At 42.1% G+C, this 27,119-nt stretch overlaps 3 protein-coding genes across 11 annotated transcripts in view; 1 reads left to right on the plus strand and 2 right to left on the minus strand.

Annotated features, from left to right (window-relative positions):
- The window catches only part of ERLEC1 (endoplasmic reticulum lectin 1), a 39,520-nt gene extending 33,647 nt beyond the window's left edge, over positions 1–5,873 (minus strand). The window contains exon 1 of one of the 4 annotated variants that reach the window (XM_019021084.3): positions 5,482–5,846. In XM_019021084.3, the coding sequence (XP_018876629.1) occupies positions 5,482–5,643 (162 nt within the window). In that variant the 5' untranslated portion in view covers positions 5,644–5,846. Of the gene's footprint in view, positions 1–5,481 lie in introns of all 4 variants that reach the window. The other 3 variants (XM_063696189.1, XM_004029229.4, XM_004029230.4) reach the window with 3 other exon arrangements.
- Positions 1–27,119, plus strand: part of ASB3 (ankyrin repeat and SOCS box containing 3) — a 192,842-nt gene that overhangs the window by 66,345 nt on the left and 99,378 nt on the right. The window contains exon 1 of one of the 6 annotated variants that reach the window (XM_019021083.4): positions 5,837–6,040. The exons of 1 other annotated variant lie outside the window; for it this stretch is intronic. Coding sequence is in view for 1 of the 5 variants with exons in the window: in XM_055377889.2 (XP_055233864.1) it covers positions 26,697–26,776 (80 nt within the window). In the remaining 4 variants the exon portion in view is untranslated. Of the gene's footprint in view, positions 1–5,836; positions 6,041–26,594; positions 26,777–27,059; positions 27,080–27,119 lie in introns of those variants that run through there. 4 more of the 6 variants (XM_019021081.4, XM_055377893.2, XM_055377889.2 and 1 more) reach the window with 4 other exon arrangements.
- Positions 19,698–27,100, minus strand: CHAC2 (ChaC glutathione specific gamma-glutamylcyclotransferase 2). Its single transcript, XM_004029232.5, has 3 exons — positions 26,872–27,100; positions 22,950–22,985; positions 19,698–20,752 (listed from the first exon to the last, which is right to left on the minus strand). Exons 1-3 carry the CDS (start codon positions 27,004–27,006, stop codon positions 20,369–20,371), a joined length of 555 nt encoding a protein of 184 aa, XP_004029281.1. The 5' UTR covers positions 27,007–27,100; the 3' UTR covers positions 19,698–20,368.

Raw genomic sequence — 27,119 nt, forward strand, 5'->3', positions numbered from 1 at the left:
ACCATGCCCCGGTAATTTTTCTGTAGAGAAGGGGTTTTATCCTCTTGCCCAGGTGGGTCTCAAACTCCTAGGCTCAAGCCATCCGTCAGCCTCTGTCTCCCAAAGTGTTGGGATTACAGGCGTGAGCCACTGCCCTGGCCTAACAACTGTTTAACTATAATAAAACCAGTACTACTTGGCACCAATGTAATCCTAAACACAAAAGCAAATTACAGCATTTTCCCTAAGACAAAAAAACAAAACAAAGCAGTAAGTACTAGCTGTATTAGTTCTAGGACAGTACTGTTTTAAGTGTTTTACATTCATTAACTCATTAATCCTCAAAACAAGTATTATACTCATTTTTACGGAAACAGACACTAACGCCCAGGGCTTCAACCATTTGTCCAAGGTTAAAAAACCTAGAAGTAACAGAGGCCAGAGAATTCAAACAGATTGGCTGCATATTCTGTGAGCTTTTAAATATTTTAACATATTTGAATCAGCTTTCACAAACTTCTCCTAGATTACTATGCAGACTTGAATTATGGCCAAGGATACTTGTTTAAAAAGCCACTGTAAGTAAGATGTGCACCTGTAATCTCAGCTACTCAGGAGGCTGAGGCGGGAGAACTGCTTGACCCCAGCCTGGGCAACTTATTAAAAAAAAAAAAAATGCCTGGCGCGGTGGCTCACGCCGGTAATCCCAGCACTTTGGGAGGCCGAAACGGGCGGATCAGATAGACGGCAGGAGATCCAGACCATCCTGGCTAACACGGTGAAACCCTGTCTCTACTAAAAATACAAAAAAAATTTAGCCGGCCGTGGTGGCGGGCGCCTGTACTCCCAGCTACTCGGGAGGCTGAGGCAGGAGAATGGCGTGAACCCGGGAGGTGGAGCTTGCAGAGAGCCGAGACGGCGCCACTGCACTCTAGCCTGGGCGAAAGAGCGAGGCTCCGTCTTTTTTTTTTTTTTTTTTTTTTAAAAAAGAGCATTATAGATGATGAGGGAATCAAAGAGATTTGAAAGTAACAGTTGCAAAGCTAAACTTATGATAAAGAATTTCTTAGAAACATTTATTCAATTGTGCCAACGATTTGCTATAAGACATAACATTTGTAATTCCTTTCAAAATGGTCTCCAAAATGCTTCAAATGTAAAAAGAAACTGCTTGTTTGGAACCACAGCAAAAAAGGGAAGACAATTCTTGATGCAAATAATTGTCTTTCATTAGTTTAGGAAAGGCTGCTTTCCCAATAAAATAAGCCAAATAGCAATTCTATCTGAAAACTCTGCTGAAATAGTGAGTCACTTATTGGGACCACAAGATATATTTTTAGCAAACTTTACTTTTTGGTAACAGGAATTACGGAGAAAAAGTTAATCTTTTATGATTTTTCTAAAAATTCGGATCCACTAAAATCAGGATTCTGATTTTATAAAACAGGTTCTTACTTTAAGAAAACAAAATATAATAAATTCTGAATGTACAGAATTAGATAGTATAAAAAACTTACTTTACATAACAAGGTATTTGCAGTGGAAGAGGAAATTAGCGATTTGACACAAAGTCAAATTTTATTAGAGATTTGACAAAGTCAAATTTTATTAGAGATTTGACATAAAGTCAAATTTTAATATAGTGAAACTAATCAGAGGTGCTGGGGTACTTTAAAAGTTAAGGAACTTAAAAAATATCTTGGCATGAGAGGAACTCCTAATGTTTGACATGGGTCTGGAGGAATTAGGTTGGTTAGAGGATGAGAGAACTTCTATTCTGGTAGAGGCTATAAAATACACTTGTTGGTAGAAACTGTCAATGTATATGACATGCTATAAACCATGGAGTTGGTCAAAGAGTAGTGCTTGGGAAAATCTGAGTAAAATATATTCTACATCAACAACAGAAGTAGACAGAAAATTAGACTGATTTGTGGTTTAATTTGGTGAAATCTATGAACTCTATAAAGTAATGAATAATTAAACATAACGACAGAGGTGATACTTCAGAAGGAAAATATTAACACAAAAACAAAACTGAGTGCTAAACATCAATAAGCAAAGAATATCATAATTATTAACTCTAGTTAATGTACACATCAAAAATTTACAAATTTTTTGGCCAGGTGAGGTGGCTCATGCCTATAATCCCAGCGCTTTAAGAGGCTGAGACTAGAGGATAGTTTTGACCAGGAGTTTGAAACCAGCATGAGCAACATAGGGAAACTATCTCTACCAAAACACACAAACAACTCCCATTTTACAGTTTTGGTGCTTAATACTTTTTCTAAGCAAATCTGAAAGCAAGATTGTAAATGATTATATATTGTTTCGATATATCTGAATGGGAAGACAATTTAAAGCAGATAATTTTAAAAGCTTAAAAAATTCAGATCTTCTAATCCAGTCTCTTCCAATTTCAGTTAGTAAAGAGACAAAGGACCTTATCCTATTTCATACAGCTGCATATTAAGTTAGATACAAATGTCCAACCCGCGGCCAGGCACGGTGGCTCATGCCTGTAATCCCAGCACTTTGGGAGGCCGAGGTGGGCAGATCACTTGAGGTCACGAGTTTGAGACCAGCCTGGCCAAAATGGTGCAACCTCATCTCTACTAAAAATACAAAAAAAATTAGCTAGGTGTGGTAGTGCACGCTTACAATCCCAGCTACTGGGGAGGCTGGGCAACGAGAATCGCTTGAACCTGGGAGGCAGAAGTTGCAGTAAGCTGAGATGGCGCCATTGTACTCTAGCCTGGGTGACAGAGCGAGACTCTGTCACAAACAAACAAACAAACACAAATGTCCAACCAACTGGCCCATTAAAAAAAATGGCAGCGCCAGGTGAGGAGGGTAGTGGTTTCTTTTCTTTTCTTTTTTTTGAGACAGACTCCTCTGTCGCCCAGGATGGAGTGCAGTGGCGTGATCTCGGATCACTGCAACTTCTGCCTCCAAGGTTCAAGCGATTCTCCTGCCTCAGCCTCCCAAGTAGCTGGAACTACAGGCATGTGCCACCATGCCTGGCTAATTTTTTTATTTTTAGTAGAGACAAGGTTTCGCCATGTTGCCTAGGCTAGTCTCAAACTCCTGGGCTCAAGTAATCCACCCAGCGCAGCCTCCCAAAGTGTTGGGATTATAGGCGTGAGCCACTGTGCCCAGCCAGTAATTTCAGTTAAATGCAAAGGGAAGCCTTAAGGTTATAGAAGTATTAAAAAAAATCAAAAGACCAATGATAATGACTGTTGTGGCTTATTTTTACATAAAGGGCATAGGCCTTGTGACAATTCACAGAATGCAGATTTTTCTCAAAGTAGCACAGACTTAAAGAAAAAAAACCCAGATGCAATGGTGACCACCTGTAGTCCTTGCTGTTCAGGAGGCTGAGGCAGAAGGATCGCTTGAGCCCAGGAGTTTGAGGCTGTAGTGAGCATAATCATGCCTATAAATACCTACTGCACTCCAGCTTCTAAAAAAAGAATTTTTTTTTTTTTTTTTTTTTTTTTTTGAGACAGAGTCTCACTCTGTCACCCAGGCTGGAGTGCAGTGGTGCAATCTCGGCTCACTGTCAAAAGATTCTCTGGCCTCAGCCTCCCGAGTAGCTGGGAGCACTGGTGTGCACCACCACACCCAGCTAATTTTTGTGTTTTTAGTAGAGATGGGGTTTCACCACGTTGGTCAGGCTTGCCTTGAACTCCTGACCTAATAATCTGCCTGCCTCTGCCTCCCAAAGTGCTGGGATTACAGATGTGAGCCGCCGCACATGGCCAAAGCATTTTTTTTTTGAAATAAAATTGTTAGATACGTGAAAAGTTGGTGTAGCAAATGCTAAGACTGAAAGAAAATGGAATGACAATTTGGTAGTGACCTCTAAAAATGCTAGTTTTAGTCGCTCACTTATAGTAAGTTTTCAGGGCTGCATATCAGCAAGTTTTTTTAAATTAAAAAAAACACAGGTGTAAGAGTAAAAAATTTTAATGACATAATTCTTCAAACATCTGCCATATTCACTCCAAGTGTGCTCTTTGGATACAACAACAGAGATTAAAGTATTCTCTTCCAAGCCTGCTAAAGTTATATCTGATTCATAACAAAATTTTACATAGGTATTTCAATATATCAATATTTTGTGGCATTAATACAAAGAGAAATTTGACGTCCCAGAAAAATATTTACCTAGATAAATTCAGAACATTTGGTTCACACATGTAATCCCAGTATTCTGGGAGGCTGAGGCAGGAGAATTGCTTGAGCCCAGGAGTTCGAGACCAGCCTAGGCAACATAGTGAGACCCTGCCTCTAGAAAAAAAAAAAAAATTAGCCGGGAGTGGTGGGATTTCCCTGTAGTCCCAGCTACTGGGAAGCTGAGGAGGAGGATCTATCGAGCCCAGGAGGTCGAGGCTGCAGCCAGTGGTGACCGTGCCACTGCACTTCAGAATGGGCAACAGACTGAGACCCTGTCTCAAAAAACAAACAAAAACAGAAAAACCCAAACCAAACCAAAAAACCCCTAACACTTGCAAATAGAAAGCTATGTGGTAATAACATCCATTAACTTGTTACATCTTGTTTTGACATCATAGTGTCACTTACTGTTTCAATGAAATGATAATGAAAGAATATAATAAAGTATTGCAAGTTGAATGCTTGAAGGTAATTGGAATAAAAAGTTAAAAAAAATTTTGCTTTTTCCCGGACTTCAATTTGAAGTAAATGAGTTAATTACTACATGGTAAGTGTCATAAGAGTACAATATTTATTAGCCTGCAGTAGGTACACGTGGACAGGAAGACTTTTCAGCGGTCCACTCCCCCAAGACTGAATTTTCATTTCCGCGAGGTTACAAATGTTCTTCACTACAGGAAAACTCAACATAGAAGCTCATGTTCTGGGGACTCAAATAACAGTCGTAATACATGAAAACTGTAAAGGATATTCTGCATAAAGGGTCGTTAACATCTCACAGGCCAAATAGCCCTCTCAGAAACAACTCGGAAAGGAAAAAGTTCCCTTGGAGCTGTGCGTTTGCATATGTCCGTGTGTGTATACAACCGAGGGAGAACGAATACGAGAGAGGGAACTCGAGTCTGAAGTACTGTGGTGTGGGCAGGGTGACATGTAATACTGAAGGAAAGAAGTCTGCTGGTGGAGTAAGAGCCACAGTTAATTTTCCAAAAGGAAGATGAGTAAGTGCACCTGACGTTGTTCTACGAAAGCTGCTTCTGCAGGGTGGGAGTGTTGGGAAGCAAGGTCTGGTGCGACAGAATTAAAAAGGTGGAGAGCAGGTGATTGCTGGATCCCTTATGCTCAGCAAGGGGGACGCATCCACATAACGTGAGAACGAACGAATGAATAAACGTGGCATAAAAGCAGCTTTGGCTTGGGGAAGGTAAGAGTCTGTATAGAAGGTCTTGGGGAGAAAAAGCAAAGAAAACCGAGGGAAGAGGCCGAACCCTTAGTGTCAAGAGGAGGGGTGGCTGCGGGGTTAGTGAGGAGGGCACTGACCAGAGAGAACTCGGTGCCGGGCCAGTTGACTCGGAAAGGGATGTCATCGCTGAGCTGAGGGAGGGCTCGGCCGCCGCCGGACGCCTCCAGGAGGCCGCAGAGGACCAGTAACACCGGCCCGCCCGGGACCAGACTCCGTACGCCGCCGCCTCCTTCCTCCATCCTCCGCCGCCGCTTTCTCCAGCCACCGCCACAACCTCCTCTGCTCCAGGAGGAGAGGAGGAGGAGGAGGAGGAGGTGGAGGAGGAGGCGGCGGGACTATAAAGCGCCCGGGTATCACCAGCCCAACCGCCGCCACGTCTCCTTCCGGAGAGCCCGGCAACGCCGCCTCCGCCCCCTTGAGCCTCCTGTCACCGTTTCCGGGGCAGACGACATATCAACATCCGGGGGTCGCGGAGCCGTCCGCCTACGGGGGCCGGGACGTCGCCTGCGCGTCTCTCGTTTTCGGACCGCTGCAGCATCGCGGTGGGGATCGAAAGCGGGGGCTTGTGGGACGCAGCTCTGGAGACGCGGCCTCGGACCAGCCATTTCGGTGTAGAAGTGGCAGCGCGGCAGGCCGGTGAGTCTCGGAGGCGACAGCCGCTTCCTGAAGCAATTCGCGCTGCTCTCCAGTGGGCAGGCAGAGGTTTGACCCACACGGAGTGATAGCGGGAAGAAGACAGTGTGAACCGTGCGGGTGCGGGTACTTAGATGAGAAAATTCGAAGTAGTGATGAGATGTGAGAAATGGCGGTGTTCCTGACTGATCTGCCTTCTTGCAGCTTTTCTTCTTTTTCTCTGCATTTGGCATTTGTACACTTCATCCTTCCCGCCTGAGGCTTATCTCCACCTCTTCTGCTGTGGACCGTGGCCGTCTCGTTACTTAACAGCTTCTGACTAACGCAGGGCAGTTTGTTCAGCGACTGCAACTCTGTGTTAGGGGAAACCTGGGGTGAGGTAGCCCGCCATCTCCCGGTAGGAGAATACCGCGAGCCTCGGAATTTGGCATGGTGGGCGACTCTCGTGGAATGGGCAGCTAGACATCACAACCCTGTATTTTTACCCTCCATCTCTAGATTGAAGTGTTGGGGTGTTGTTTTATCAAGGAAGCCGGTAAGGTTCCTTATGTGAGGTTTAGCGCCAGATGAATGTGTGTGTTTATGAACTAAGTCACGTCTGACTGCATCCCCAAATTAGACAAAAAGTTTTGTTTTCCCCTCTCCCTCTTTAGAAAAAATGCCATTGTCTGTTTTGATCTCCAATATAATGGACATACAGTGTTGGCTTTAGAGAAATTACCATTCCCTAAAGCTCGACAGTCTTGCTAGATCTGTTAAAGACTGGTCGCCCCCACTTCCTCAGATTTGAACCAAATCAAAAAGCAGGAAGGACAGTCCCATATTCTATCTTAAAATTTTTTTTTTAACATCAGGAATCCATAGTATCAAAGAAGATAACTTTCTTCAGAATTGTTATTCGCTAATTATATTCAGCACTTCTTATTAACGCTTAATGTGTTCCAGACTACTGGGATTTTTGTTGTTGTTGTTTGTTTTGAGACAAAGTCTCGCTCTGTCACCCAGGTTGGAGTGCAGAGGCATAATCTCGGCTCACTGCAACCTCCGCCTCTCGAGTTCAAGGGATTCTCCTTTTACTCAGCCTTCCGAATAGTTGGGATTACAGGCACGCGCCACTACACCCTAATTTTTGTATTTTTAGTAGAGACAGGGTTTCACCACGTTGGCCAGGCTGGTCTCGAACTCCTGACCTCGGGTGATCCGCCCTCCTCGGCCTTCCAAAGTGCTGGGATTACAGGCCTGAGCCACTGTGCCTGGCCCCACTGGGATTGGTAAAATGCCAAATAAATGGGTTTCTGTTTTCGGTCACACAGTCTAGCCAGGGAGATTGTACAAACAAATAATTGCAAACTATTATAGTAGTAATAGTCAATTTTTTTTTTTTTTTTTTTTTTTTTTTTTTTTTTTTAGCACTTATTCTGTGCTAAGCACTAGTCTTAAGTCATGAAGGAAAAGAGATTATTTGATTGAATAAAAATGAAAACTTTCTGTGAGGTCCTGTTTTAGCATTTAGGGCTATAGTGATTGAATCTGTGTTCAATAAAGCTGATGTTCAAGTAAGAGGGGAACTTAAATAAGTAAAATAATTTCTAGTATTGGTAAGTGCTGCAAAGAAACTAAGGTTATGTGAAAGAGAATACCTGTAGGATGTGTTGCTTTTAGTACGTAAGTCAGAGGAGACTTCTATGAGGAAGTGACATTTGAATTGTGACTTGAATGATGAAAAGAAGGGAGCCAGACAAATTTCTAGGCAGAGGCCCTGAGGCAGGAATGAGCTTGACTTGTTGGAGTGATAGAAAGAAGGCCAGTGTGGCTGGAGTGTAAGAGGAAAGTGGTAGAAGAAGTTTGAGAAGCAGAAAGAGGCCAGGGAGACAGCTCTGTAGGCAGGAGAGTGGACAGGACCCGATGTACATTTGTGAAGATCATTGTGGCTGCTGTGTGGAAAATTGATTGTAGGGGGTGTTGTGGGTTGAATTGTGTTCCCCAAAAAGATATGTTTAAGTCCTATCCCCTAGAACCTGTGAGTGTGAACTACTTGGGATAGGGTCTTTGCAAATATAATTCAAGTAAGGATGAGGTCATACTGAATCAAAGGGGGCCCTAATCCAGTGACTGGTATCTTTATAAGAAGAGGGAAATTTGGATACACATGTACACACAGGGAGAATGCCATGCCATGAAGGAGGAGGCAGCAAGATTGCAGTATGTGTCTATAAGACAAGGAACGCTAAAGATTGCCAGTAATCACAAGCTAGGAAGAGGCAAGGAAGAATCCTTCTCTAGAGCTTTCAGAGAGAGAGAATAGCCCTGCTGACGTCTTGATTTCTGACCTCTAGTTTCTAGAATTGTGAGACAATCAATTTATGTTGTCTAAGCTGCTCAGTTTGTGGTCATTTGTTACAGCAGCCTCAGGAAGGTAATAGAGGGTGAAAACCAAAAAGTAGTTGAGACAAGTCTCAAACAGTTTAGAGGTTTATTTTGCCAAGGTTAAGGACATGTCACAGACAGCCTCAGGAGGTCCTGACAGCATGTGCCGAAAGTGGTCGGGCTACACTTGGGTTTTACACATTTTAAGGAGCCACAAGACATCAATCAATACAAGTCTTCTATGCTTTATTTATAGGTTGATTCTTAAACATTGAAAACCTATCAACTGTTTACCATATTGTAGTTATGCAATCATCATTCGCTATAAAACTAGTAAGTATGACTGCATCTGCAGAGAAAAAATGTAATTCTACCTCTGCCAATTAAGGTATCCTATTAGCTTCCTAATAATGGCACCATATTTGCTAAAATAAATTCATTTTGCTCCTGAAGCTGTATTTCCAGCTCTCACGCATGTAATTTAGACTAGTTGCTTTACAAGTCAGTTGCATACCTGTTTACTGAGATTTCTTTGTATCATGCCTGGGTTAGGTCTACTGCTTTATGTATTCCATGTCCTCATTTGTCGTAGATTTTTTTCCCACCTTGTAGGGGTATAACTAATTTCAAGCAATTTTTTTCAGGAAGGATTAAACAGGTAATTTAATTTCCACAGACTTCATATGTCTGAAAATGCCTTTACCTTGCCTGCTCATTTAATGATAGCTTGGGAATAGACTTAGTCCACAATCATTTTGTTTTCTTCAAAACTCTGAAGACATTCTCTTGCTTTTTAGTGTCTAGTGTATCTGATGACAAGTCTAATGCCAGTCTCTTTCTTTTGCAGGTATCATACTTTTTTCTCTGGAAGATTTTGTTAGACTGTTTTCTTTATCATTGGTTCTGTGATATTTTATCAGTGTTTCTAGGTGGTGAATCTTTTTTCATTCATCCTTCTTGGCACTCTATGAATCCTATTTTTCACTTCTGGGAAATTTTCTTCAATTATTTCTTTAATTATGTTCTTGACATTTTCTCTGTTCTATTCAGAATTTAGATAGGTTCTTCCAAATACATTTAGATAGATTCTTCCAAATACAGAGGAAAAATATAAAAATAAAAAATATATTATACGAAGGATCAATCCAAGAGGTCCATTTCCTTGATTTTCAGTTCTTTTCACTTTCTTTTTTCAGTGGTTTTTTCCCCACAGTTTCTAGTTACTGATTTTTAATGGATGCATTGTTCTCATGACATGAATTTCTTTGAGGATAACACTTATAACTTTTAAATATTTATGTCCCATTCCCGGAAATAGCTCTACTTCTTTCAGGTCAGTTGTTTATTTTCATCCTTTCTGTCTGTTGTGCTTTTCCTTAAAAAAAAAAAAAAAAATTCTTGGCAGGGCATAGTGGCTCACGCCTGTAATTCCAGCACTTTGAGAGATCACCTGAGGTCTGGAAGGTCAAGACCAACCTGGCCAACATGGTGAAACCCTGTCTCTCCGAAAATAAAAAAAATCAGCCGGAAGTCTTGGCAGGCTTCTGTAATCCCAGCTACTCAAGAGGCTGGGGCAGGAGAATCACTTAAACCTGGGAGGCGGAGGTTGCAGTGAGCCGAGATTGCACCATTGCACTCCAGCCTGGATGACAAAAGTGAAACTTCATCTAAAAAAAAAAAAATTATTGAGCTCTTTTGTAAGTGAGCAGGGTACTAGCTGTTGGGTCTAACTTTAGGGTCCTTGAGTGAAGTGCAAGAAACGAGTTACCTCTTTCCTCCTCTCCTTCCACCCTGTACCCAAATAAGGAATGCTTTGTTACGGAACATGAAGATGCTCAAAGGCTTCCAGGGTAGTCTGTTAAATTAAAGAGCAATAACAGCAAAATAGATGTGGTTTTAGCCAGAAACAAATACTGTTGCTGCCAGGCTTTTTGTGTGTAAAGGGCTGTGGTAAAAAGTTTGGCTTGCTGTTTCATATAAATATTATAATAATTCTGATTTTAGTCCTACGTCCTTCCTCTGCTTGTTTCTAAGATTGGTACCTCTCCAGGCTCTGCTGGCAAGAATGTCTTCTACATTGCTATAGCCTTCTCATGTATGCATGTGTGTGTGTTCTGGACTGCAGTTTTCTCTGCACTGGGTTAATCTTCAGCATAATCCTAACTGCTTTCTCTTCCAGATTGAATGAGTGCATTTCAGTGGGATTTTGTTAGGAAGCGGAGGAAAATGTATGTGCTTAGTTTGCCTTGCATAGAGTGAGTAATCCATTGTTTTTTTGTTTGTTTTGTTTTGTTTTTTTGAGACAGGGTCTCGCTTTGTCACCTGGGCTAGAGTGCAGTTGCATGATCACTGCTCACTGCCACCCCAACCTCTGGGGCTCAAGCGATCCTCCCATTGCCTCAGCCTCCTGAGTAGCTGGGACTACAGGTGTGCACCAGCCTGCCTAGCTAATTTTTTTATTTTTTGAATTCTTGGTTTCCCAGAGTGTTGGGATTACAGATGTGAGCCATGGCACCCAGCCAGTATTTGTTGAATAAATCAATGCTGTTGAAAAAATTGGGCAAAGCATACTGTTGTTTAAAAAGAAAATTATGGCTGTAGGAGATAAGTAATTAGGTGAATCTTTTAAATCCTGTTTTAAAAAGCCCTATTTTATTTTGTCCTAATTAAAAAAGAATCTCAGCCGGGCGTGGTGGCTCACGCCTGTAATCCCAGCACTTTGGGAGGCTGAGGCAGGCACATCACCTGAGGTTGGGAATTCAAGACCAGCCTGACCAACCTGGAGAAACCCTGTCTCTCCTGAAAATAGAAAATTAGACAGGCGTGGTGGCTCATGCCTGTAATCCCAGCTACTCTGGAGGCTGAAGCAGGAGAATCACTTGAACCTGGGAGGCAGACATTGCGGTGAGCCAAGATGGCGCCATTGTACTCCAGCCTGGGCAACAAGAGTGAAACTCTGTCTCAAAAGAAAAAAAAAATAGAAAGAATCTCAAAGGGGTTAAGCCCTACCAATGGAGATACAAAATGAGATAACTACCATCTCTCACTTTTTTTTTTTTTTGGAGACAGAGTCTCACTTTGTTGCCTAGACTAGAGTGCAATGGCATGGTTTTGGTTCATTGTAGCCTCAACCTCCTGGGCTAAAGTGATCCTCCCACCTCAGCCTTCTCAGTAGCTGGAACTACAGGTGTGCACCACCACGCTTGGCTAATTTTTTTTGTATTTTTTGTAAGAGATAGGGTTTTGCCATGTTGCCCAGGCTGGTCTTGAACTCCTGGGCTCAAGTGATTTGCCCCCTCAAGCCTCCCAAAGTGCTGGGATTACAGGTGTGAGCCACTTGCCCGGCTTCCTTTTTTGTTCTTTTTAAAATTATAGGCCTTAATTTCATTTTGTTCCTATTCAGTGCTTAGCACAGTTCCTGGCATATTGTAAATGTTCAATAAATGATACTACATTTGTTTTACTTAAGCTCTTTGCCTCTCATTTTCATCATCGTAGAAAATAAGGATTAAATGAGTTAATATACATAAAGCACTTGGAATAGAATCTAGCATATAGTTAGTGCTACATAAGTGTTAACCATTATTCTCTGACACATGAACACCTTTGTTTTTTCTATGAAGCTTTCTCTGATTCTGCTACTTTGAATTGGTAATTTGCCTTTCTGTATTCTGTTTGTATTTTATTTATTTGTTATTAGTTTTAGTGACAGAGTATTGCTGTATTGCTCAGGCTGAAGTGCAGGGGCATTATGATAGCTCACTGCAGCCTTGAACTTCTGGGCTCAAGAGATCCTTCTGCTTTATCCTCCAGAGTGGCTAGGACTGCAGACATGTGCCACTATGCCCAGCTAATTTTTATATTTTTGTAGAGACATGGTCTCACTATATTGCCCAGGCTGGTCTCAAACTACTGACTTCAAGTGATCCCCTTGCTTTGGCCTCCCAAATTGCTGAGATTACAGGCACGAGCACCATACCCATCCCTCCGCTTGTATTTTATATCACATCTTTTATATTAAATAACATAGATTTGTTTGCTTGTGTGTTTCTCCACCAAATATGATTCTTGATAGCTGGGGACTATCTTATTTATTTTGGTGGTCTCAGTGCATAGTCATTGCTTGCCACATAACATTAGTTCGCTCATTTGAGCTAGGTCTTAAAGAATGAGGAGGGTGGTGTGATTGGAGCATGAGGGGCAGGGGAGTACATCAGTGGGAAGTGAAATTCGACAAATACACTGATACCAGATTGACCAGATGGTAAGTAGTTGAATGCCAGATTAAAGGACTTGAATTTATTTTATATGCAGCAGGAAGACATTTTGATTACTGACCTCAGTTCCATATTTTAGGAAAGTAATTCTGAGTGCACAGTAAGGCATGTATTGGAAAGAGGAAAAGAGATTGGAAACAAGAAGAATATGTAAGAAACTCTGGCTCTTGATGTATGATAAGGCTCTTTAGTTGAGAATCTTTCAGCATGTAACCTTTTACTATCATGTAATCTTTTAAGCCTTATCACAAAAAGGCTTCAGGGCTTCCTTGGTAACTTCATTTTGACTTTGTTAAAAGAAAAACTTTAGACAAAATGAATTTATCAGAATTTGTTTTTGTGTTAAAGGATTAATGAATGAGGCAGCACCCAAAATTAGAAGTAGTTCAGGGAGCTCTTGTTTTTTTTTTGTTTTTTTTTTTTAAATTTTTATTTTTATTTTTTTTAATTTTTAATTTTTAATTTTTTATTGATCATTTTTGGGTGTTTCTCACAGAGGGGGATTTGGCAGGGTTACAGGACAATAGTGGAGGGAAGGTCAGCAGATAAACAAGTGAACAAAGTTCTCTGGTTTTCCTAGGCAGAGGACCCTGCGGCCTTCCGCAGTGTTTATGTCCCTGGGTACTTGAGATTAGGGAGTGGTGATGGCTCTTAACGAGCATGCTGCCTTCAAGCATCTGTTTAACAAAGCACATCTTGCACCGCCCTTAATCCATTCAACCCTGAGTGGATACAGCACATGTTTCAGAGAGCACAGGGTTGGGGGTAGGGTCACAGATCAACAGTATCCCAAGGCAGAAGAATTTTTTCTTAGTACAGAACAAAATGAAAAGTCTCCCATGTTCTACCTCTTTCTACACAGACACGGCAACCATCCGATTTCTCAATCTTTTCCCCACCTTTCCCCCCTTTCTATTCCACAAAACCGCCATTGTCATCATGGCCCGTTCTCAATGAGCTGTTGGGTACACCTCCCAGACGGGGTGGTGGCCGGGCAGAGGCGCCCCTCACCTCCCGGACGGGGCGGCTGGCCAGCGGAGGGCTGACACCCCCACCTCCCTCCCCGACGGGGCGGCTGGCCGGGCGGGGGGCTGACCCCCCACCTCCCTCCCGGACAGGGTGGCTGGCTGGGCGGTGGGCTGACCCCCCCCACCTCCCTCCCGGACGGGGCAGCTGGCCGGGCAGAGGGGCTCCTCACTTCCCAGTAGGGGTGGCCGGGCAGAGGCGCCCCTCACCTCCCGGACGGGGCGGCTGGCCAGGCGGGGGGCTAACCCCCCCACCTCCCTCCCGGACGGGGCGGCTGGCCGGGCGGGGGGCTGACCCCCCCACCTCCCTCCCGGACGGAGCAGCTGGCTGGGCAGAGGGGCTCCTCACTTCCCAGTAGGGGCGGCCGGGCAGAGGCGCCCCTCACCTCCCTGACCGGGCGGCCGGCCAGGCGGGGGGCTAACCCCCCCACCTCCCTCCTGGACGGGGCGGCTGGCCGGGCGGGGGGCTGGCCCCCCCACCTCCCTCCCGGACGGGGCGGCTGGCCGGGCGGGGGGCTAACCCCCCCACCTCCCTCCCGGACGGGGCGGCTGGCCAGGCAGAGGGGCTCCTCACTTCCCAGACGGGGTGGCTGCTGGGCGGAGGGGCTCCTCACTTCTCGGACGGGGCGGTTGCCAGGCAGAGGGTCTCCTCACTTCTCAGACGGGGCGGCCGGGCAGAGACGCTCCTCACATCCCGGACGGGGCGGCAGGGCAGAGGTGCTCCCCACATCTCAGACGATGGGCGGCCGGGCAGAGACGCTCCTCACTTCCCAGATGTGATGGCGGCCGGGAAGAGGCGCTCCTCGCTTCCTAGATGGGATGGCGGCCGGGCAGAGACGCTCCTCACTTTCCAGACTGGGCAGCCAGGCAGAGGGGCTCCTCACATCCCAGAAGATGGGCGGCCAGGCGGAGACGCTCCTCGCTTCCCAGACGGGGGGGTGGCCGGGCAGAGGCTGTAATCTCGGCACTTTGGGAGGCCAAGGCAGGCGGCTGGGAGGTGGAGGTTGTAGCAAGCCGAGATCACGCCACTGCACTCCAGCCTGGGCACCATTGAGCACTGAGTGAACGAGACTCCGTCTGCAATCCCGGCACCTCGGGAGGCCGAGGCTGGCGGATCACTCGCGGTTAGGAGCTGGAGACCAGCCCGGCCGACACAGCGAAACCCCGTCTCCACCAAAAAAATACGAAAACCAGTCAGGCGTGGCGGCGCGCGATTCGGCAGGCTGAGGCAGGAGAATCAGGCAGGGAGGTTGCAGTGAGCTGAGATGGCAGCAGTACCGTCCAGCTTCGGCTCGGCATCAGAGGGAGATCGTGGAAAGAGCGGGAGAGGGAGACCGTGGGGAGAGGGAGAGGGAGAGGGAGAGGGAGAGGGGGGAGCTCTTGTTTTAACAGTAAGCGGCAGACCTTTGCAGGCTGAATGTGGAAGCGAAGTAAAGAAATTACTTGATTGGACTGGGCATAGTGGCTCATACCTGTAATCCCAGCATTTTGGGAGGCTGAGGTAGGTGGATCACTTGAGCTCAGGAGTTCAAGACCAGCCTGAGCAACATGGTGAAACTCCATCTCTACAAAAAATGCAAAAATTAGCCAGGCATGGTGGCACATGCCAGTAGTCCCAGCTACTTGGGAGGCTGAGGTGGGAGGATTGCTTGAGCCTGGGAGGTTGAGGCTGCAGTGAGTTGTAATTGTGCCACTGCACTCCAGCCTGGGCAACAGAGTGAGACCCTGTCTTGAAAAAAAAAAATTACTTGATTGTCATAGCTACTTGTTTGTCTTATTTGGGTACAATCTGGCAGAAAGTTGCTCGTTAGAAAATAGTTGTTGGTTTCTGATTAAAATTAAGTTGTGACATCCTATGGATTGGGAGGAAATATTTGCAAGCCATACATGAGATAAGGGATTAAAATTCAGAATATAAAAGGAACTCAAATAACTCTATAGAAAGAATACAAATAATCCAGTTAAAAAATGGGCAAGGAACCTGTATAGACATTTCTCAAAAGAAGACATACAAATGGCCAACAGATACATGAAAAAATGCTCAACATTAGTAATCATCAGGGAAATGCAAATTAAAACCACTATGAGAGATCACCCCAATATGTGTCAGAATGGCTACTATCAAACAGATGAAAGATAAGTGTTGGCGAGGCATGTGGAGAAAGGGGAACCTTTGTACACTGTTAATGGCAATGTAAATTAGTACAACCATTATGGAAAACAATGGCAGTTCCTCAAAAAACTAAAAATAGAATTACCATATGATCCAGCAATCCAACTTCTGGGTATTTACCTAAAAGATTGGAAATCAGTATGTTGAAGAGATATCTGCACTCCCATGTTCATTGCAGCATTAATCACGATAGCCAAGATATGGAATCAACCTAAGTGTCCTTAGACAGATGAATGGATAAAGAAAAATCTGGTGTACATACGTAGTGGAATACTATTCAGCCTTAAAAATGAAAGAAACTTTGTCATTTGTGACGACATGGATGGATTGGAGAACATTAAGCTAAGTGAGATAAGCCAAGTATAGGCAGACAAACAACGTATGTGCTTACTTATATATTTAATCTAAAACTGTTGAACTAAAAGAAGCAGAGAGTAGAACAGTGGTTACCAGGGGTGGAGGGAAGGCATGGGGGAATGGGGAGATGATAGTCAAAGGGGAGGAATTTTTTTCTTTGAGATATGTTGCACAGTATGGTGAATATAGTGACTAATTACTTTATACTTGCTAAGAGTAAATTTTAAAAGTTTTCACTACAAAAAAAATTTGAGGTCATGGATATGTTAACTAGATTGATTTAATTATTCCACATTGTATTCATAAATCATCACTTTGTACCTCATAAATATATAACTATAGTCAGTTTATAATTAAAAAATAAAAAGCAAAGATTAAGTTTTGTTTTACTGTTTACATTGGGCTTCAGTTTGCTTACATAGGAACCCAGAGTCCTAGGACCATCTTAGCCAAATGGCCTCCAATTAAAGATTGCTTACACTCTTTTTTTTTTTTTTTGAGACAAGAATCCTGCTCTGTTGCCCAGGCTGGAGTGCAGTGGCGCCATCTTGGCTCACTGCAACCTCTGCCTCCTGGGTTCAAGCAATTCTCCTGGCTTAGCCTCCCGAGTAGCTGGGACTACAGGTGCCCGCCACCACACCTGGCTAATTTTTTTGTATTTTTAGTAGAGACGGGGTTTCACCATATTGGTCAGGCTGGTCTCGAACTCCTGACTTAAGGTGATCCACCCACCTTGGTCTCCCAAAGTGCTGGGATTACAGGCGTGAGCTACCACACCTGGCCAAGATTGCTTACACTTTTTAAAAAATGTTATATTGTTCTTAGTAAAACAAAGGGTAAAATTTAATAAAAAGGCACAAACACATTTTGTGTATATTGTGAAAATACCATCTATTTCCTCCAAAAGCTTATAAATTGATATGAGTATCATAAACCTGTTTATTTTTCTCCTGGACTAAGTATTGTTCAACGTTTAATGTGTATTATGTGCAGGGAGGTAATGTGGGACCAGATTTTCTGGTTGGGAAAGGAGATGAGTACTGGTTTTGGTACAATAAGTTTCCATGCTTGTGTAGCACAACTGGAGATGCCTTCGTGTAACAGACATATGAAGAGGTTGAGAGAGTAGGCTGGAGATTGGAAGCTATCCAAGTAAAATTGAAGCCTAGGATTTGATGAGTTTGTGTATTTGATAAAGAATAGTGTAAGAGTTGTAATTGGAAACACAATGAAATGTTTTTGTCTTTGGCTTTAGTGACATGGGATGCTTGATCACTAGTGTCTGATGCACCACAGAAGCATGAAAATTGAAATCTTTGGGTTCAGTGAGGAAGTGGTCATTGGAGACTTGATACTATAATGATTGGGTGGTATGGCAGAGTAAAGTTGAATTGGAAAGGGATTAAGACGAGTTAATAAGGAAGTGAAGCACTGTGTAGTTAAAAAATTTCTGTGAAGAATAAGAAAGCTGAAAGAACACAAGAAACTGTAGGATTAGTGGTGGTTTTTCCAGTTACAGTGTGTGTACATGTGTGGGCGAACCATTTATAAAGAGAAGGAGGCTCAGTACAATTAAGTAAAACAACCAAGAAAATGAAACTGAAATATGGTATTTTAGAAAGGTAAAATGAACCATAGGAATGAAAAGTCCCTGAAATCCAATAAAGCTAATTTTCATCATATAAATTTGACATACAGAAGAAAAATTTTGGTATTTTAATTGTCTTTGGAAGAGTTAAAATTCTTCAACATACTAGCCACAGGATTACAAAATCTTTGAGTCTGTAATATATGCTTAGAGTGAATTCAAGGTTTTATTTTAGTTTTTTGAGACAGGGTCTTGCTCTGTTGCCCAGCCTGGAGTGCAGTGGTGTGATCATGGCTCACTGCAGCCTCGAACTCCTGGGTTCAGGCAATAGTTCTGCCTCAGCCTCCTGAGTAGCTGGGCCTACAGGTGCATGCCACTATACCTGGCTAATTTTTAAATTTTTTATAGAGATGCTGCTCCTCTGTTGCTCTGACTGGTCTCTAGCTCCTAGCCTGAAGTGATCCTCCCTTCACAGCATTCCATCACAGCACTCCAGAGTACTATGATGACAGGTGTGAGCCCCTACACTGGCCAAATTCAAGGTTTTAGAAATCCATAAAAATAGATTGCCAAAAGCTGAATAAATTAATAGACAATGCAGTCAGTATTTTTGCTGAAAAAAGATAGGCATAACAGGAACTTTTGATAGGTAACTTTTAGCGTGATGTGATGAAGAGAATTTTAAAGCACATTTATCATCTAATTGCCTGGAAAGAAAGAACCAGGGATGGTAAATTAGAAATTTAATAAATTTATCACCCTTTCTGTTTTACAGGACAAGTGAAATGCCGTCTGGAAAACTAATATTTAAAATGTTGGAAGATATTTAAAGTAGTTATGTAGCTGAGTAAATTACTAAGATGTTAATAAATAGGAAAACATGAAAAGGACATGTAGGACAGCTTTATGTGAAAAACTTCTGTACTAATTATTAGTCATGCCAGAGTTTAAGGAGCTTTTAGTAAGTATATTGTGTTTAGTTTTATACTGAAGTTCTTATGGTGAAAGATTCTAGAGAGATTATATGTCCTCTTGAGAAAGAAATAACCTATAATCAGGAATAACCTGAATAGTTTGAATCAAAGTTAATTCTATGTGAGTTAATAATTTGTTTCCTAGTTGAGTAGCAGCATACACCCAATTGATACTCTTCTTTAGGTGACAAAATAAAGAAAAAAGTTACGTACAAATAATCAGGTAATGCCACTTCTTAAAAAAATACAATCTATGCAGGTAACAAAATGGCACTTGTAGCCCATAAATTTATACAAATAAAAAATTATAGGCTGGGCATGGTGGCTCACACCTGTAATCCTAGCACTTTGGGAGGCTGAGGCTGGTGGATCACCTGAGGTCAGGAGATCGAGACCAGCTTGGCCAACATGGTGAAACCCCGTCTCTACTAAAAATACAAAAATTAGCCGGGCGTGGTGGCACATGCCTGTAATCCCAGCTACGCGGGAGGCTGAGGCAGGAGAATTCCTTGAACCTGGGAGGTGAAGGCTGCAGTGAGCTGAGGTTGGCACCACTGCACTCCAGCCTAGGCAACAGAGCGATACTCCGTCTCAAAAAACAAAACAAAATTATAATTCCAGGAGGTGCGTGTTCTTGGCTTCTGCCAGAGGTTACACTTTCCAGCCTGTGGGATGGCCAGACGCAGGCTGCAAAGAAAAAAAAAAATTTATATGTATATATATACACACACACACACACACACACACACACACACAAATCGAGAGAGTGACAGACAAAGAATTCCAAAAGCTGTTTTAAAAACTAAATTTTCATTATATGTGCCATTAATTTGTAGTATCAGCCCATCTTTTTCAGTTTTGGTATAAGATTAATACAAAGTGAATGACAGACTACATCATTAGTGATCATGATTTGTATAATGTAATTTATGCTTTAGTGAGTTATTTTCCATATAGTAAAATGCCTTTATTTAAAAAAGAAGAGGTACAGTACATTATAATTCCAAGGAAATTTTCGTATTTAAAAAATGCCAATTTTTGGCTAAAAACTCAAAAGATTTCATTTAATACCTGAATAACAAGGAAATTCACAATTAAGGCTGAAATACTGTTCATATTATTGTGTATTTCTAATCATGTTATTTTAAGCTTGTGTATTTTAAACCATGGTTACAGAATTGTATAGGAATATATTGAAGGCATAACCTTATATTTATTGGAATTTTGGTTTAATTCTTTAGAACTTCAAAATAGTATTGGGATGTGAAACAGGATTATTATCACTCTGATAAAAACAAGACTGAACTGAGTCCTTCACTGTATTTTTCTAAAGAACTCACTTCTAGTGAGTAAGTGTTCAATAACATAAACTTAGGAAATCTTTATGTTATTAAAATTTGAATTTTTCTTTCACTGTATCCCAATATTTTAAATATGTGTTTCAGGACATTTCCAGTTAAAATAGAAGTTTAGATAATATCCTCACTACATTAAAAATAAGATCTTTAAGTAAACGTATTTCCAAATCATATTGTCATTGTGCACTGAAGTTAATTCTCTGAAGACTAAATTATATGCAGTTGAGGTTCTGTTTCCCTTCTAAACGTTCCTTTACTAATTTTTCCAAAGCGAAAAGATGCTCATCTGCTTCTTCTGGCACAAGGTTCCTAATAGAATTTGCAAGTTCAAAAAGATATTCTGTATTTCTTCCACTTGGACCAGCTGCATTAAAAATTTGTTCAGCAATGTCTTCCAGAGGTGCAGGACCAAGATAATCAGGATTATCACATGTTCCAATATATAGCAATACACTGAATGGTTTTGTTGTGGGATCTTTTGGATAAAAAATGACGGTTGTGGTTCTATAGCCTCCTTTCTCTCTGAAGTCAAGGTATGCTTTTACTTCTTCTTCCTTTCCTACTGGCAATCTGTAAGCAACACCCCATACACATCCCTGTTGAAAAATGAAAAGAATACACTGGTATTTATAAGGCTAATTAAAATAGGTGAAGAAAGGCTGTGATCTAAGAGAGTATCTCATATATTCTTTTCTGTTTGTTTTTGAGATAAAGTCTTGTCTGTTGCCCAGGCTGTGGTGCAGTGGCATGATCTTGGTCTACTGCAACCTCAGCCTCCCGGGTTCAAGCTATTCTCCTGCCTCAGCCTCTCGAGTGACTGGGATTACAGGAATGCACCACCATGCCCAGCTAATTTTTGTATTTTTAGTAGAGAAGGGGTTTTGTCACGTTGGCCAGGCTGGTCTCAAACTCCTGACCTCAAGTGATCCACCTGCCTCGGCCTCCCAGTGTGCTGGGATTACAGGTGTGAACCACCATGCCTGCCCATATCTTGTATATTTTTAAAAGTAGGCCAGGAGCGGTGGCTCACGCCTGTAATACCAGCACTTTGGGAGGCCGAGGTGAGTGGATCACGAGGTCAGGAGTGGAAGACCAACCTGGCCAACATGGTGAAACCCCGTCTTTACTAAAAATACAAAAATTAGTCAGGCACAGTGGCAGGCACTTGTAATCCCAGCTACTCAGGAGGCTGAGGCAGGAGGATTGCTTGAACCCGGGTGGCAGAGGTGGTAGTGAGCCGAGATCACGCCACTGAACTCTAGCCTGGGTTATAGAGTGGGACTGTCTCAAATAAATAAAAAATAAATGAAAGTCAATACAGTTTTTCTTCACTTAAAGTGCACAGAAGAACATACTAAACAATAAAGGAAATAAGCACTTTAAAATCTCCATTGTGAATAATTTCTTTGTATCATAGGCACAGCAAGATATTTTATCTTAAAAAAATTTTTTTAATTTGGTCTTTTTCTTTAATAACGGGACTGAAATGAAAAATATGAGCCTTTCACTTGGTCATTAAAAAATTCTAGAAACAAAGTGCCATTTGTTTATTAACTGTTTAATTAGGAGTTATTAGTTACCAATTTGAAGCTCTTTTTTATAAATGCATTTCATAGTATCAATTATGAAAGCATTTCCTAATCCACACCATTATTTATCTGCCATTACTAACTGCTTGATTTTTGTTTATTAAAGTCCTTTCCAAAGTTAAACATTTAATTTCACAATATAAAATTCTGAATCTGTACCCCAATAAAATGATTGAAAATATTTAAGAAACTGAGGATTGTTGGTTAAATAAAACTTTCTGGTGCTCCAAACCAGTTTTAAAATCACAGGTGCTACTGGGGTCTACGGGAGGGTGGAGGGTGGGAGGAGGGAGAGGATCTAGAAAAATAACTAATTGATACTAGGCTTAATGTTAATACCTGGGTGATGAAATAATCTGTACAACAAACCCCCGTGACACATGTTTACCTATGTAACAAACTTGCACATCCTGCACATGTACTCCTGAACTTAAAAACAAAAACACAAAACACAACACACAGGTGCTATTGATACAATTAAGCAATAAAGAAAATAAGAATTCCTCACTTAGATTTCTGCTGAAAATAAGACTGGTAGCAAAAGTGAAGAGAGCTTTTAAGGGTTCCATTTAATTCTCGGTGGTAGTCTGGCTGTCGGGGGCGGGTATTTCCATTAATGTCAAAGGGGACCACAAAATTCTTAGTTAATAAACTTGTTTTTAAAAAAATCCCACAGCTGGGCATGGTGGCTCATGCCTGTAATCCCAGCACTTTGGGAGGCCAAGGCGGGCGGATCACGAGGTCGGGAGATCAAGACCATCCTGGCTAACACGGTGAAACCTCGTCTCTACTAAAAATACAAAAAATTAGCCAGACATGGTGGCGGGCGCCTGTAGTAGTCCCAGCTACTTGGGAGGCTGAGGCAGGAGAATGGCGTGAACCCGGGAGGCGGAGCTTGCAGTGAGCCGAGATCGCGCCACTGCACTCCAGCCTGGGTGACAGAGCTAGACTCTGTCTCAAAAAACCCCACAAAAACGAAAACTACATGCTATTTGTCTGTACATTGTTGTCTACCTTGCACTCTGCATTCTAACTTTTCTTATTGGCCTCATTTTTCACAAACACGAAAAAAACCCACAAATACAGAGAAGAATTCTAAATTTAGGGTAGTTCAAATTGTCTGTGATGATTGTTAATCAAATTGAAACAGAAACATCGCAACATTTTATAAAATTAAAATTATACAAAAAAGAATATACCATACCGCAGGATCTTCAACAAGAGTCACAACTCTTCCAGGCTGTTTTAAAAAGGTAAAAAAAAATTTTTCTGAATTAATAAAGTTCATTAAGTAGCTGAGCATTAGCAACATTTTTGACATGGAGTATTTGAATTATATTTGCTTATAAGAAGCACTATTTCTTAAGCATAGTTATTTTTTATGATAAAGCTAAAGTGAATTAAGAGAACCTACCTTATCTAGAGACTGTTGGCCTTTCTAAAAGATTTCCATCAATTTATACGTATTAGGTATATTATATTCACTTTACATGGATATATTGGAAAACATACCAGTAACTAAAGGTCATCTAAAATGAAAGGCAAATGGAAGCAGTAATTATAAATATTCTGGTTTTTCCCTTAAGGAAAAAAGAATGTTATAGTTTTATTTATTTATTTATTTTTTGAGATGGAGTTTTGCTCAACAAGCCCAGGCTGGAGTGCAGTGGTGCGATCTTGGCTCACTGCAACCTCCAACTCTCGGGTTCAAGCGATTCTCTCACCTCAGCCTCCTGAGTAGTTGGGATTACAGGCGCCCGCCAAGACGCCCAGCTAATTTTTGTATTTTTAGTAGAGACGGGTTTACCATGTTGGCCAGGCTGGTATCGAACTCCTGACCTTAGGTAATCCACCCGTCTCGGCCTCCCAAAGTGCTGGGATTACAGGCGTGAGCCACCGCACCCGGCCTATAGTTTTATTTGGGGAAAAAAATAGGACATAAAGGGTGCTTTCCTATATATAGGGAAGTGACTTTCAAATTTAGTGGATCAAAATGACCTAGAGGGCTTGACAAAGACATTGTTAGGCCACACCTCCAGAGTTTTTGATTCTGTAGGTCTGGAGCTGTCTAAGAATTTGCATTTGTAACAACTTTCCTGCTGATTTCAGAAATTGTTCTGGGGCTCATACTTTAAGAACCACTGCTACCAGGGGATATTAAGAGGTTTTAAGTGCGAGAGAATGAGTGATTTACACTTCTGAGTTATGAAGTGTTCTTACCTTTCTGTATATGGTAATGGTGCTTCAAGGTAGGCATTTCTTTTACATTCATAAATGAACTTTACTTTGCCCTATTTAAAGGTCAGTATTAGAACTGGCCTATTCGTGTAGTTCTTATATGGGACAATCAGACCACCTGTGTTCTAGGCAATTTTATTTTCCCATTTTGGTTTTAACACAGGTCAGTTAACAATTTTATGGAAAGCTTCACTTTTTACTATTCAACTTGAGGTTGAAATGATATATTATGAAGCCAAAACAAGTTTTATTTGTTCTCCCATTTCAAAGACTGATAAAACAGTCTTTGTTTATAAATGGAAAGCCTTAGAGAAAGTCCAGACTTGGAATGTTCCATAATTTAAGGCACAAAGGTGACACCTATCAGTGCCTGCAAGCTTTTTTTTTTTTTTTTAAATAAACTTCATCCACAGAGCACCAAAGGCTGTATGTGTACTGATACCTTAACATCATTCATGGGAATGCTGAGTCATAAGCCACAATTTTACCTACTTGTATGCCCAATGTCTGGCACATAGCGAGCCTAAATCATCCAGGCATTTGTGTCATCTTTGTTGCTATTTCCTTCTAGTCTTTATCTGTTCGTATAGATAATTTGTAATCATGGAACACATGGGATTTTGGATTATGATTTCTCATTTAATTTTCCTGTTAGTTTTCTCATACATTTTAATAGTTGCATAATATTGTGTCATTGAACTATAAACATTCCTGTGTTCTTGACATTTAGATTTCTGACTTGTTTTCTTTTTAAGATAATGCTACAATGAGGATATATATATTGGTCAGGGTCAAGTAGATAATGCCATATTATTTTCAATTTCAAAGTGAATTAGAAGTTATTTATGCATACCTACTGTGTGCTGTGGAGAAGATGAAATCTTGATTCTTGGTTCCAGTTGCTTATATTGTTATTCTAGAATGCAAACTAACATGTGAAATAAATAGAGCTAAGATATGGGCTAAGATGTATGGTATTAAGTGCAGTTAGAATTCTGAGTCTTAGGTGATCAGAAAGACACCTTTTTTTAGCTCTTTTTTTTTTTTTTTTTGGAGACGGAATTTCACTCTTGTTGCTCAGGCTGGAGTGCAGTGGCGCAATCTTGGCTCACCGCAACCTCTACCTCTCAAGCGATTCTCCTGCCTCAGCCTCCAGAGTAGCTGGGACTCTACTGGCGTGCGCCACCACGCCCAGCTAATTTTGTGTTTTTAGTAGAGACGGGGTTTCTCCATGTTGGTCAGGCTGGTGTTGAACTCCCGACCTCAGGTGATCCACCCGCCTAGGCCTCCTAAAGTGCTGGGATTATAGGCGGGAACCACCACGCCTGGCCAGCCCCTTTCTCCTCTTAAAGAATCACGGACTGTTGTGTTGACTAGGCAATTTCTAATCATCAGTCTATTCTGACAGCATAGATATCTCAATGTGTTTTGTAACACACTGTACATTTTGGTCAAGACTAGAGTAGTAAAGTATGTTGTTATAGCCACATACATAAATATGTAATATTTGGTCATTATAATCGGAGCCTGGGCTAAAGGTTTTCTTTTCGGAATGGCAATTTTAAATATTCATATCAAAACTGACAACTCTCAAACTCCTGGCCTCAAGCAGTCCTCCTGGCTCAAACTTCTGAAGTGTTGAGATCAGAGGCGTGAGCTACCGGGCCCAGCCAAAACTGACACCTCAGAAGCCATTTAATTTAGCTTAGTTCTTTAATGTCTTGAATATTGTTTTAGAACATTCTTGGAGATACTTTGGCTATGACATTTCTGTTGATCTGTAAATGTGCATTTATCCTAAGCCATTGCCCCTTTTCAGGTCACTGTGTCCAACATCCCAATAGGCCAGTATAGTCTACTTAAAAGCCAAGTTCTTAACTGACCAACTCTAGTTGAGATAGAATGGTTTCTAATTCAGGTTCTTTTCGTGATTTTAATCCCATGTCTCTCTTATGAGCAGGTGCAAACTACTTTAGCGCCTTGATCTTTTCCGCTTTCCATTGACCAATTTCCAAATTATTAGTTACCTCAATCTTAGTTTTCTTTATGGATTAGTTGTTTTGTAGCCAGTACAAAGCTGATTTGCATAAGCAGTGAGCTGCTGCTAATTCTCTATACATATATTGAGATTAATGTCTTTGTATGACCGACTGAAAAGTGAATCAATGAACTTACATTTCATATTATAATTATGAGAACCATCAAGAAAGTAACATTAAAATAATGCTGGATATAGTAATGAGTTTGGTACTATGTTACTCATATAACCAGAACTTCATTTAACTTCACTAGTACTGAAAACCAAAGTGAGTTCCTTAATAACCAGCGAAAATTTTGGAAACTCATTCTGCAATCCTAGGTGTCAGAAAATAAAACTTTTGAAAGATGTAAAGAAATCCTAGAAGTAACATGCACGTTTAATCGCAAGCCCATGAAAGTCGGCTAGAATGCAAAAATGCCAAAAAATTTAATTGCTAAAAAGCTGAATTTGCAACTTGATTTACTATTTCAACTCTGTGGTGACATGAGCATTCATCTTCCCGCCAATGGGACTTTTTTTCTTTTGGCAGAGGTTGCAGAGAGATGGAGTCCCCATCTCCGCACTCAGCCTGGTGCGAGCTCGTGCGCCTGTGCCCGCGCTTCTCGCCGTCTCTAGAAACTAACCACCGGCATCTTAAGCAGCTTCGGAAGGAGTGCCCGGGCTAGGTTAGAGATGGCGGGCAGGTGGCAGGGAAAATCTACAGAAATAAGTGTTACCCCAAGCCATGTGCTTGGCCCCCATGAAGCGCTAAGGTGTGGTTCTCTAGGGTGTGGGTGCTGTGTGTGGAGTTGGGGAGCAGGGGTCCGGGGGCAGTAAGTGTGGGGAGCTGACCTGACCGGCGCCTCACCTTGCCGGGGACCCCGCGGTGGTCCGTGCTGCCCTGCCAGAAGCGCCTGCTGTAGTTTGTGATGTATCCGACCAGCTTGTCCTGATAGGGGAAATCCACCTTCCAGATCAGGGACCCGTAACCAAAAACCCACATCTTCTCGCGGCTCCTCTGCCACAGTGGCCGTGAACCCTAGCTGTCGCCGCGCCGCCGGGGACTGAAGCCTCGGGTAAGCGAGTAACCGGCTGCGCGGGGCGCAGGCGCGATGG

Source organism: Gorilla gorilla, chromosome 12 (assembly GCF_029281585.2).
Source record: "Gorilla gorilla gorilla isolate KB3781 chromosome 12, NHGRI_mGorGor1-v2.1_pri, whole genome shotgun sequence".
Taxonomy (NCBI): Eukaryota; Metazoa; Chordata; class Mammalia; order Primates; family Hominidae; genus Gorilla; species Gorilla gorilla.